The sequence below is a fragment of the Pagrus pagrus genome (genome assembly GCF_965226575.1).
Source record: "Pagrus pagrus genome assembly, chromosome: 14".
In the NCBI taxonomy this organism is placed as follows: Eukaryota; Metazoa; Chordata; class Actinopteri; order Spariformes; family Sparidae; genus Pagrus; species Pagrus pagrus.
The window spans coordinates 6,575,278-6,587,434 of NC_140198.1; the positions used below are offsets into that span (position 1 = coordinate 6,575,278).

Here is a 12,157-nt window from a genome sequence, read left to right on the forward strand (position 1 = left end):
AAACAAGTGGCTTACACCGAGGAAAGTCTTTTAATTGAGTCCCTATTACCCAAAGCAATAATGAATGTATTATTCGTAAGGTGTTCCGAGGACGAGTGACTCACGACTCTTAAGTTATCTGGCATAAATCCTTATAAATGTGATCTAAGTGCTAAAAAAGTTGAAAGGGGCCAAACATTTCGAGGCCAAAACAATTAGCAAACAGCTACTCAAAAGAAAACTTGGCTTACCTGTGCTGCTCCACAGCTTCATTATCTGGTAGTTCTGCACTGCAAACATTGCAACGTTCGTGCTGGTTCCTGCCGTCTGGTTTCATACCCGCTGCCAGCTCCCCGAGCTTGCTGAAGAATTCTCTCTGGATGAAGCTCTGAGGCAGGAGTCCCCCGTAGGCACTGAAGTCCATAGACATAGCCAGGGCTGGGGACATGGGGAGAGCGGAGGCCATGGATGCCGGCATTGACATGATGGCATCTGATTTATGATTGATAGGTAGGGAGTACAGCGAGGCCAGATGTTTCTCTGTCATTCCCGCCATCGCTTCCAACCCCATCTGGCTGACTTCAGCTTGAGGGTCCCCCATGCCTTCGTCGCGGACGTAATGGAGCTCACGGGCACTGGTGATTACACTGCTCCTGGTTGGTGTTCCTGGGCCGTCTCGGTTCCTGTCCTCCCCGCTTCGCTCTCCATTGCTGGAGGCACTGGACTCCATGTTCAGGGGGCTGTCGTGGCCGTTCCCGCCCATGTCCACTTGCATCATTTCAGTCTTGATCTCAGTCATCAGGTGGTGGGAGTTGGTGTGGACAAGTTGTTCAGCCGAAAAGCCCTGCTGGAGGAGAGACTGACCGATGCTCATCAGGCTGTCCACAGCAGCTTTGGTGGGACTCAGGGTGGAGACGCCGAAGGAGGTGGAGACCGAGGGACTCTGGTCCACCATGCCAGGCATGATGGAGTCGTGCTGGGTACCTGACAGATAGGGACTCTCCATGGAATGCTTTTTGGAGTTCTTGGCTCCATTGTGGCCTTTGCGCTCGTCATCGTCTTCTGTGCTCCCGTCATTAGCATTGACCTCTGCGTCGTTCTCATCTGAGGACTGGATGGTTTCCAGGATCTTGAGGCATTGCTCTTCCAAGTATTCAATCTCCAGGATCTCTGCTGCATACAGAAGGTCGTCCAAGTCCTCCACCTTGGCCTGGAGTGTGGCAGTGTAAGCATACTCCAAAATCTGCTGAAAAGTCTTTGGTGAAAGAAAGTCCAGGGTGTAATGCTGGCTGCTGCGGTGGAAGAGAATCTCAAACATTTTGCTTGTGCAGGCTAGCACAGTCCGGTGAGCATGGAACTCCTGGCTGTCTACCATGATGACCACGTCACACAGAGTCCCGGCCAGACGCATCTGGTTGGCCTTCTGCAGCAGGGCAGTGGGGTGGTTGGGGTTCTGGAGCTGGATCATACCCATTTTAGTTAAATCCATTATGTCGATGCAATCCACGAGGCCGACTCATGAGGCTTGCCTTCCCCGCTCAGCAGTGTTTTTAGCTATCTTTGTAAACAAGATGAAACCTGGATGGGGAGACAGGGTGAAAAAAAAAAAAAAAAGATCAATTCTGGTAAAAATCCGACACAACAGGAAAAATGTGCAGAACGGACGCACTCGTCACAAATACAACAAATCAAATCCTGTTTTTTTCCTAAATCATAATAAATGAATGTCCCTTTCTAATGATTTACATACAAATTAAATCCCAAATTGTCATCTTTCACAAAAGTTTATAAAGCACACTCATTAATTAGATTTGGACATGAAAATGTAATACAATTCACAATAAATGTATCTAAAGTATACCACTATTTATTTTCTAAATGCCAAGTGTGAAGTCAGTGCGGCTTCAAATTGCAAATATCCTGCAGGGATGGTAAACACTCTGTGCAGGGGCATTGTTCTTAAACTCAGCGGAGAGTATTGACTGTAGATTTCTGAAGGGAGACAATTTGTGAGCCGTCCAACAGGCTCACCCTGCATACCAATCAGTCCAACATATGTTATGTTAAAAAGATGTCTTCATTTGGCTATCTGATGGGGACGTGCGCGCAGCTAAACAAGTGTGAATTGTGGGTTTTCACTGCTGCTCGCCTTCACAAAGACCGTCAGCAGCCTTTCTGAAATTAAATAGCATCTTACTCAGTATTCCCATCACAGACGGGAGCAGAGAGCAGCGGCCAGAAATGGATGGAAAGGAAAGCAGGACGAGACGAAAGCACACAACGCTGCAGCACCAAAACACCCTGCTCTGCTCTTAGTCACTGTTGTCGAATATCCAAATGAATGATTGTCTCTGTGTCGGCTGTTAACTTGATTATCCAACTTAACAGGGCAACATGTTGCTCCACCGCATATCTACACTTTGACCTACGCTAAAATAATGGAGAGAGGTCGAATTAAATGGCCTCATCACTGAAAGCACGACTGTCTCTGTGACTCATTTTGACATTATTATTCAAATAATTATGACCTACACTGAAACAATGCTCTCCTCATTGTTGCAAATAATAAAACAGTCCTCGCCTCGACATATACTTGAAATGAATGAATGAATGACTGACTACATGCTAAGTGCCTCCATTGACCCACATCCTTGATGAGCTCATTGATGTCCAATTTTTATTCACTCTAGTCTATTCAATCATTGAGGTTTATTGAAAAACAAATTCTGTTCATCTTTTCCTATTTGGAAAATGTTCATTTCAGGTTGCAAAAACTGGCAAATTTTCATTTACAGAATCGTCCATTTCATTTTGAAAGCGCTCGATATCAATCTTTTTAAAATAAGGAATGAAAGGAGAAGTTTGTGAGCACTTCTTTTCCCTTCCTCCCTGCCTGAGAACAATACACACTCACACACACACACACACACACTCAGAGACACGGAGATAAAGGAGGAAACATCACCAGCCCTCCAGTTAGACTTACAAAAAAAAAAGGGATATCCATCAATACTTCCCAGATATGTAAGGTCACTTCAATAACCTACAATCACACAAGCCTTAATCACAGTATCCAGGAGTTTAAATGATGCTGGCAGCTATTGTTTGCTGTGAGGAAGATGGGGAAATAAATAGTCTTGCCTGCTTTTGGGACACTGGACTGGTTTTGTTTTTTCTTCTGCCACATTGATAAAATCGATATAGTGGGGTCGGTAATGATGAAACCACAGGTCCTCAGCCTCTCAGTCAGCAGAGGTCATGCCTAAAACCCGACATTATCTTTATTACAGGTGTGCCAATAGCTGGGATTTATGGCCCCGTGTACGATCAATGCGTGATGCGCTCCACCAAGCTGCGGGACACGATGTAAAGTTACTGTTCGGGGACTTTATCAGCTCTCTATTTGTAAAAAGAAAAAAAAAAGGACAGAGCTCCGCGCGTCTAGACAGCTTTAATATTGGCCAGCTGCACCAGACAAATTATACAGAGCGCTATGCATTATGCAAAACATCACGCACTACATTAAGTACATTAAGCCAGGGGAGGTTTTTCCCTCTCTGGACGACACAGTAAGCCCGCTGACAATAACCACATTAGGGCCGACTTCACAGAAAAGGCAGCATAATCAATCTGATCACGAGTTGTCTGCCATAGCGCGCCTTGGCGACCCAGCCACAACAAGAATAAACAGCGTTCAATATTCCAGACCATGAGCCACACTGACAGACACAAATGTGATGGTGGTGGTGGGGGGGGAAGCGAAATGGTACAGCGTCTCTAAAAGAGAGAGGGGGGACGATCAGGAGACACTGAGCGTGCCGCTAAATAAAATAAAAAGTGTACACGAGACAGACAGCTGCCAGAACCTCTCGCCGATTCAAGCCAGCTCTCCTCTGATCGACGCACAGGTGGACTTTTTGTTTTGAGGCTGCTTTAAACGCTCAGATAGCGCCTCTGTGCAGCCCACGAGAAGGAGGCATGATAGATAGACAGAGAGGACGGTGCCTAAAGGATAAAGAGGAGCAAAAAAAAAAAGAGTGAAAGCGGGAAGAGAGAGATCAGACAGTCTCGATAACAAATCAATTTGCCGTTGCATCTGTTCCCCACCTCGCAGTGTGCCACGCGTGTGCTTCTGCGAGCCGATTTATTGGTAACCAATCAAACATGTAGCTGCCTGTCAATCAATTAGTCTGACTGTACGGTGACTGGATTTGTGGGGCTCGTTTCGAGATTAAAAGACCAGTGTCCCCAGTCCTCATCGTGATGACATCACGGCTAAATGAGCCACACTGGTGCGTCTGGAGACACAAGGACGGGCAAGAGTGTCGCTGTCTAAAAATTGCATAATTTCCATCAAAAACGAGCGAACGCGATTTCCCCCAGTAAAGTCACATGGAGCGGGGCGTCATATGTTGTCTGGCTCCCGGTGAAACAGCCAGACCTCACGTCCTCTGGCTGCGATCTCCAGCATACTAAACCAGACCGAGAGGAGGGGGGGTTACGTCAACCTTAACATCTCTACAATACACTGCCGTGCGTTAATGCAAACTTCAACACCTTGCAGCGCAATCAGGTAAACACTTGTTTTCAGCCAGCGCTCCCGGTGCGCGGATCCAACTTGCGTGCCAAAGTCGCGTTTACGGGTTTAACTTCAGCATGAGGTTGAACGGGGACAAGCAGAACGACCCCCAGCGCTATAAATGCATCAAAACATCCACATGGTGAATGAAAGTACACAGAGAAAACAGTGGTAGACGCATGCAGAGTAGCGGGTCTGGCACTTGTCGCCGGGAAATTGCAGCTGCGTTTAGCCCGGATTGGTACTCACCTAAGTTGCACGTTTTGATTCCGTATAGTGTAGGGGGAGTGGGGCTACAGCATAGTAAGGCAGTTCGCAGTACCCGCTCTCTCAACACGCACTAACTCCTTTCTTCTCTCGCCTTAGCAAATCAACACGGCGCTGACGTCAACGCAGCCAGTCAGCCAGACTAGCAGCAGGCAGGCGGGCAGCCGGCGCTGCGCTCCAGCCCATACAAACACTAAGAAAGTGAGACACCTAGGGGGCTGTCTCATGTCAAACGGCTGCGTTACAGTATGGCAGTGAAAGGTGAGCGACACTGCCCTCCCTCCAGCTGTTTGAATGCACATGCAGCCTACAGTTGAGCTCAAACTCCAGGCAGAGAGGTTAATGGTGTGGCGTCCCTGTAAGGAAAAGTGAAACATGAATACTCACAGAAGCCTCCCTCCATCTATTGCCAGTGCATTCAGTGAAGCTATACTCATGTTTAAGTGGCAGCAGGGCAGCACAGGTGAATGCAAAGGTGAGCTGAGGAGAGCAAGGCTGCACATCCCTCCTCTATAAGATGCAATTTCAAAAAAGTGCTTCTTTTATTAATGTTATATATCATATTTTAAATAATCCACTCCATATAAAGATCAGGTGGAAATGTTAAACTGAAAAATGTAGTTTATTCGTCAGAAAATTGGTGCTGTAACACACAATCATGCACAAGCACCAGATGCACTGCACTTACCGTTCATAGCGAGATGCTACAACACCTGAGGCTTTTTAAAAAAAATTAAAAGTAGAACAAAACAAAACCAAAAGGAGAATAAAAATACAAAACAAGTACAAATACAACACAGGTATAAAAAAATACAGTAGGTACGATATGTCTGTGCAGGTGTGGACGGTACTGTTCCTCTTTCAGCCATGAGTTAACGCCTCTGTTAACAACATTACAGCTGTGTTGCATTTCATTGATTGAGGCGAGTCAAAACAAGCAGAAGGATGCAACAAGTTGCCACATCTCAACAAGCTTCTCGAGACAGTAAGTGTTCTCGTTCGTTTTCAAACTTGGAGCAGCTGAGCGGAGGACCTGTATTTTCTTTTGTTGTATTTTTGGGCTTTATTAGTGTCTATGTTCTACTTATTTCTTTATTCTATTTGAATAGAGATTGTCAATCAAAATACAAACTACTACTTCTATTATGTTTTGTATAAATCTGCTGATAGTATGTTAAATAAATGCAAAAACTAGGTAAAGAACAGATTGTGTGTTTTAGTAAATCAGTCGGCTGTTACATTATTCATCACTTAAGTGCTCAATGTTTAAAGTCCCCCTCCAGTCAAAAATGTGTTTTTTCTGTCCTATGTTGAATTTTGTGAGCGTCACATTGTAGTTTGATTTATGAGCAGTTTGACATATTAAGGCTGTTTTCAGATTTTTTTTTTTGTGAAAAATGGAAAGTTTCTTTGTGCTCAGTGAAAATCTGATATTTACGACGCGGGCTTGGCATGATTTGCAACATCAGAAATAGTTTGGAAGCCAATCCTGGTTCAATATTCAGCATTCACAAGTGTGATGTGGAAACTTGAAGCCTCCAGTGCACACACACTGACAATGGTTATCACAGTGCAGAAGGAGACACCTTGTGTCCACCAGTTAAACGTAGGAAATTCAAAATATTTGCATATTTATATATTCTGAAGTTACTGACGGAATAGGTGCCAATTTAAGGGTGCATCATGTAGTTTTGGGGAAGAAATTGAAGGAGACAGAGTGAAAAGAAAAATCTTTCCTGATTGAACAAACTGAATAAACACAATTTCATACTGTTTTACTTTGTTTATATTTGCTGGAACCTTATAAGTAGCCACCTTTCTAGCTAAGATTATTCTTCTCTGAGGACAGCTTGTTTATTAGTTATGGAAATATATGAAATCACTATTTCTTCTTTCATTAGTATGAGTTTTAATTTCTTTTCCAAAACACCATAGTGCACCTTTAAGGGTTTTAATGTGGTATTTCTACTTTTTTCTGCCATGTGAGACACACATTGGAGAATTTGTTTGTATGCCTTTAATATCTAGATGTGTTGAGGGGGATCTTTAAGTTGACCAGGCTGAAGAGTCATCATCTTTCAGTGGTGATCCTGGCATGTATGATCCACAGCAAGACATCGCAGAAAAGCATGTGACTGACAGATACCTCATCTACAATTCTTAACACATGCGAGAGCCATTCAACCCACCATATGACCACTTATGACAGTGTCAGCACAGATCAGCTCTTATGTTCAAAAAGACTGAGCCTTTGCAGCGCCAGCTAACGGTGTGGAAGCATCAGTCAACACTGACAACACAGTGAAATTCAATGTATTAACACCTAACATAGATTAAAAAGCAACTCTAAAACTTTGCCTATTATTGATTTCTTAAATTTGATTCTCTTAAAGTTTTAACAAAAAGGTAAAATAATCAAGCAGAGGCTTTAAAGAATTTTCTAAAGTCTTCTTGCAGACTTGTTTTCTTTTAAGATACTGACAATAATTTGAAAGAAAAACCAGGAAACAAAAGAAACTAAACTTGGAACAAGTGGCACTTCTTTTCTTGCTTTACAAAAAAGATATGTCCTTCGCAATCAATATGGTGAATGTCTCTCAGCTGGATTTGTTCAGTGCATTAACAGCCCTTAATTGTTTCTCAGCATAGCTTATATTTTTCCCTTTTTGCTTTTATATGTTGACCAATAACCAGGGGTGCAGTGGACAGTACGCCTCATTATCGTTTGGCCTGAAGTAACTCTTTGGGTCTTTTATAGTAAAAGCATAAAAGCATAGAGCTTTCAGAATGATGTTTCAGACTTAATGGTGATCACTGACTAGATTCTATTCTTTACCAATTGATTAATTTGACTATGCTTTTACCCTTTAAGTGCTCCTCCGAAGCTTTTACTTTTAGTTCCTAAAGTCACAAACACAAATTGTCCCATGTCTAAGTGCTCAATATTTTTTGTCTGTTTCATTTAAAAGTCATGGCTGAAGCAGTAGAAGAGGAGAGTATGAGCACGATGTGTATATAACTTCATATTGTTGTCATTTGTACGGACATTTCTGTTGCCCGGATCCTATTAGAAACCCAAACCTTTATCTAACGCCAGCAGCAGGGCAAAGTTTTTAATATATTTGGTGAAGTATCTCAGCATCTTGTTGGTCCCTTGACTTTATGTATAGTGCCACCAGCAGGTTGATTTTTTCCTTTTTCCTTTTGAATGAGCCTTGTTTTAAAAACATTTTCTGTCAGCACTCTCACATAAATCTTACAGTTTTCAGGTTAGATAAGATGAAATACATACAGCAATGAGGCCAGATAGAATAGATTCACCACTGACCGACCCAGCAGGTAAAATTACATCCTCGCTGAGTCCCTTTTATATGAGGATCTATTTCCAGGTGGTGCGAGAGGAACCATTTGCAACGCAACTGCAGTTAGACCAAGAAGCTGGGAGGGCCTCATCACCCAGGATGATGAGTTTAGTCACCCTCGTTCCTCAGGCTCACATCAACACCTCGCTGACCGACGCTGATAAAGTGGATGCGATGGACAAGTCAGAGTAGACTATCTGAGGGAGGCTGGGGTCTGCAAAAGATCACTCAACGTGTTCAATCAATCAGAGGTGGTTGACAGCACCCTCGGGTTTGTGGTGGGTTGCTTAGGAGGAAACATCAACATTAATATTAACAAAAAAAAAGAAGCGTCTGTTGCTGAGTTTCCATCAATATATTTTTGAAGTGTTGTATAATAAAAGTTTTTGCTCTCTCTTGAGGTTGTTTTTGCCCTGACAAATTATTGATTTGCTCAAGGTGAGAAGGAAACACACTGGACTGATCAGCTGTTTCCTCTCCAAGGGAAGAAGTTGTTTCCTTCAGCCATCAGTGTCTTGCCAAATTAATTCCTGGAGACCTCTCTCCATTTTTCTCTAGCAGTTTGCCAAGGTGACTAGTTTTATTTCTTCCTCTTCTTCTTGAGGTTTAGTGGTTGTTGGCAGACGACTAGTTGAGTTTTCTGGTTCTCAACCTCTGCTTCTTCTACTGTTTATTACAGCCAGACATGACGTAGCTATGTAACTTCTCACAAAACTACAAGTCTAATCTTTTCTCTATGGCAACATTAAAAAAGTTCACTTCAACAACTATCAAAGATTACAACCAACAACCAAAAAAACTAACCAATGACAGACTTTGATATGACATTACACAGATGTTCAGTTCTACTTGAAGTTACAACAAAGCTTCTTTTAAAAATATCCTTTCAGATGCAGCCATTTTCTTTTGATTTGCATTGGTCTTCATGCCATTCTTTTTTTCAGTTACTCAACTAGTTTGAATTTTCCATCATGTACCAACTGCTGGACTGTTGAGGCCCCAGTATGCTTCAAGTAAGTGATTGTCAGATTCAAATTCAGACTGCCTGAAACCCCCTTTTTCAGTGATAGGGGGTCAAGGGGTTGGATGTGTGAAGTAAGGCAGGGTTTGAACTTCTCTCTTAAGCTCTGCTGCTGTTTCTTCCTTGTATCACCGAGTGCAACGCCATGAATGCCTTCGAAGAGCCACAGTTCATTGGTACGATTTATCACGTCGATACTACAAAGACATGCAAAACACTGAATTCTTGGAGAGAGATCCGGGATGCAGCTTAAAGGAAGCTATGACGGCAGGCTTCTTACAGACATTAGTGATTCTGCTTGTTAACTTTAGCTTGATTGTACTGTATATGTGCTGATACATCGACATTGTTCTATCGAATGCCAAAGACACATTTCTCCATAGGTAGAAAATTAAAGCCAATCTAATCTAGTCTAATTTTATCTGATCTAATGTAATCGGATGTTCATTTGAAGCACACTGAGATCTTAAGTTACTGTTCCTGCTAATGACACTCTTCACTGCAGTTGTGCTAGAAGATGATCCTTTTTCCATTAACACTTTTCTCCAAGTCACATTTATGCATCAGATTGGTTTCACCAAGTGGCATATGAGCGAACACACCAATGTCCATTAATCCTTTAATGTGTAATATTAGGTGCAGATGTCATGGAGAAAAAAATGTTGTAGTATAGGTGGTGTAGTTTAAAGAGCGAGGCAAACATACACAGGACTTTCAACCAGGACACTGGTGTTTGAGTCCTGTGTCAACGTTGACTCCCTGAGTTAACATGCACAACGTATAAAATATAAGTTTATTTTAACCTAACCAAAAAATAACTTTTTAACATGAGATCACTTGAGGTCACAGATAAATGCAGAGTGTTAATGTGTTTTATGTTGGTTTTGCACATTGTTTGATAGACTTGATCCTCCTGAGAAATTAGCACATTTTCATGTTTGGTCATACACGCTACAGAAATATGAATGTAGTGTATGTCATGTTTTAAAGCTTGAAGAGGTTATCGTCGATGCTTACCACTGTTTTGGAACCGCCAATTCAAATTTGGGCCAATAGGAAGAGGACCTGTTGGTTTGGAGCCACCATGGCTGACTGTGATAGGCTGAGACACAGGTCAATCAAACATTTGAATCAATGATTCTCACAGAAAGACTCACATCAGAAAAAAATACTTTGCTAACCTGTAAATGTATTTATTTTTTACCAATATTATATACAGTCCTCAATGTGTGAATATATTTCCTTATCCAATACAATCCTGATTATTTACAATATTCCTATGTCCTATTTGCCAATATAGCACTGACCTGCTTCCTCCCACTGAAATCATTAATGTTTCATCAAGTCTAGTCTTTCCTCCAAAGTAAACTGTATTTTGGTTATTTTGACAACAAAAGATGTTGGCGCTAGACTGAAAAATCAGTAAAATCTTAATTCAATTAGACAAAATGTAATCCATTCATCCATTCTGGAAAAGAAACGTGTTAATGTTGGTCTAGATTAGGTGTTAAAGCAGCTGAGATAAATGTTTGCATTTAAGTTTTTTTCTTTAATAAAATACAAAAACAGGCATCCTTATTCAAAATTCTGTCTTCCTATTTATTTTAGGTTTTAAAACAGCAACAGGCCGCGGTTCCTGCACCAGGTTGTAAGTAGTCACACAGTTTGTAGCTGTTTCAAAATGGAAAGCATAGGTTGGAAGGGGGCTTTCAGGGAAATCTCATTTCCTTTAAAATACAGTGGTGCTCTGGGAATTTTTAGATTCATCCGGGCACGGATCACAGAGTGCTTCATTACCTTTGAGCTGCGTGCTGTGCAGGCTTACCCAGGGATAAAGAAAAAGGCACTCCCTTAATCTGGCAATAATCCACCGTTTTACGGAGGGAAAGGAAGATGAGGGCTAAATTATAAAAAACCAGATCATCACTGCACTTTAAAATAATACCAAGAGTTAGAAAAAGATGGGTTGCCTGGAGGAAGTTTTGGTTTGGAGCTGAGGTTAGAAAATGGGGCCATTAACTCTCAGCGAGTCAATGGGAGCGCCTGTGTGATTCAGGGGGTTGGTTATACAGCAGGCAGTGTGAGCTTCAATTGTGGTCCCACAGATTTATTTTATTTTGTTCTGTGGATGAAAAAGGGTAATCAGTTGGTAACGCCAATATAAATTCTATATTCAATGTTGTTCAATTTAAAACTAAAGGAACCTTGAATGTGCACAATTAGTAGTAATGAAATATTTAATTTCTCTCTGCAGATATCTGTGACAATTGAAGTTTGGCTCACAACATGCCTCCTTAACTTTCTACATTAATTAGCTGTTTTCTTAATGAAAGGATACTGTTAAGGTTTATTTCAAGATTCCTACTGTAATACTGAAAATAAATACAGCAATCGAAGAATGAAGAAAATAAAATTCATGTTGCAGATTTGTTGTCTGAGGATGCTGAAGGAACAATACAGACTTGACAAAAAGAGTCCCCAAATATGTTAATAATTCGATTATTTGATACAAAATGAGGATTATTAAAAACATTTTTTAATCATCAAGCTAGGAATATTCCATATTTCTCTTATTGTCTTAAAAAGAATTGATCCTATGAAAGCAAAGTCTGTGAAGCCACACAGCTTTATTGTCCAAGAACTATTAAAAACTCATCGCCGAGCCACTGGGTGACACGTTTCTTCATCAAGCACAAGTAATGTAGTTTACTTCGAGTTGATCACAAATACAATCCTGCTTCTGCAAATACTCGAGCACCAAATGTGTATTAATCCACTGCTGAAAACAGTCCCCAACAAATTGTACTATTTACTTTGGTTTACATCTTCAGCAGGAATTAAAAAGGCTTGAGGCTTAAAGCTAGAGACAGGTATGAAGTTGGTAAAGTATTGATAGACGGACAAATGCATTGTTAGTTTCTGGTGTTTTCATGGGATATGTTGACAGTA

At 41.6% G+C, this 12,157-nt stretch overlaps 1 protein-coding gene and 1 long non-coding RNA gene across 2 annotated transcripts in view; one reads left to right on the forward strand and one right to left on the reverse strand.

Annotated features, from left to right (window-relative positions):
• zbtb16a (zinc finger and BTB domain containing 16a) overlaps nt 1-4,904 on the reverse strand; it is a 163,190-nt gene extending 158,286 nt beyond the window's left edge. Inside the window, exons 1-2 of the mRNA XM_084373263.1 lie at nt 4,808-4,904; nt 231-1,557 (exon numbers count right to left, since the gene is read on the reverse strand). Coding sequence (XP_084229389.1) covers nt 231-1,468 — 1,238 coding nt within the window. The 5' untranslated portion in view covers nt 1,469-1,557; nt 4,808-4,904. The remainder of the gene's footprint in view (nt 1-230; nt 1,558-4,807) is intronic.
• Nucleotides 4,905-5,009: 105 nt separating this feature from the next.
• Nucleotides 5,010-8,480, forward strand: LOC311269227. Its single transcript, XR_014624062.1, has 3 exons — nt 5,010-5,086; nt 5,725-5,810; nt 8,215-8,480. It is a non-coding gene; the product is annotated as an uncharacterized lncRNA (long non-coding RNA).
• The last annotated feature ends 3,677 nt before the right edge of the window (nt 8,481-12,157 follow it).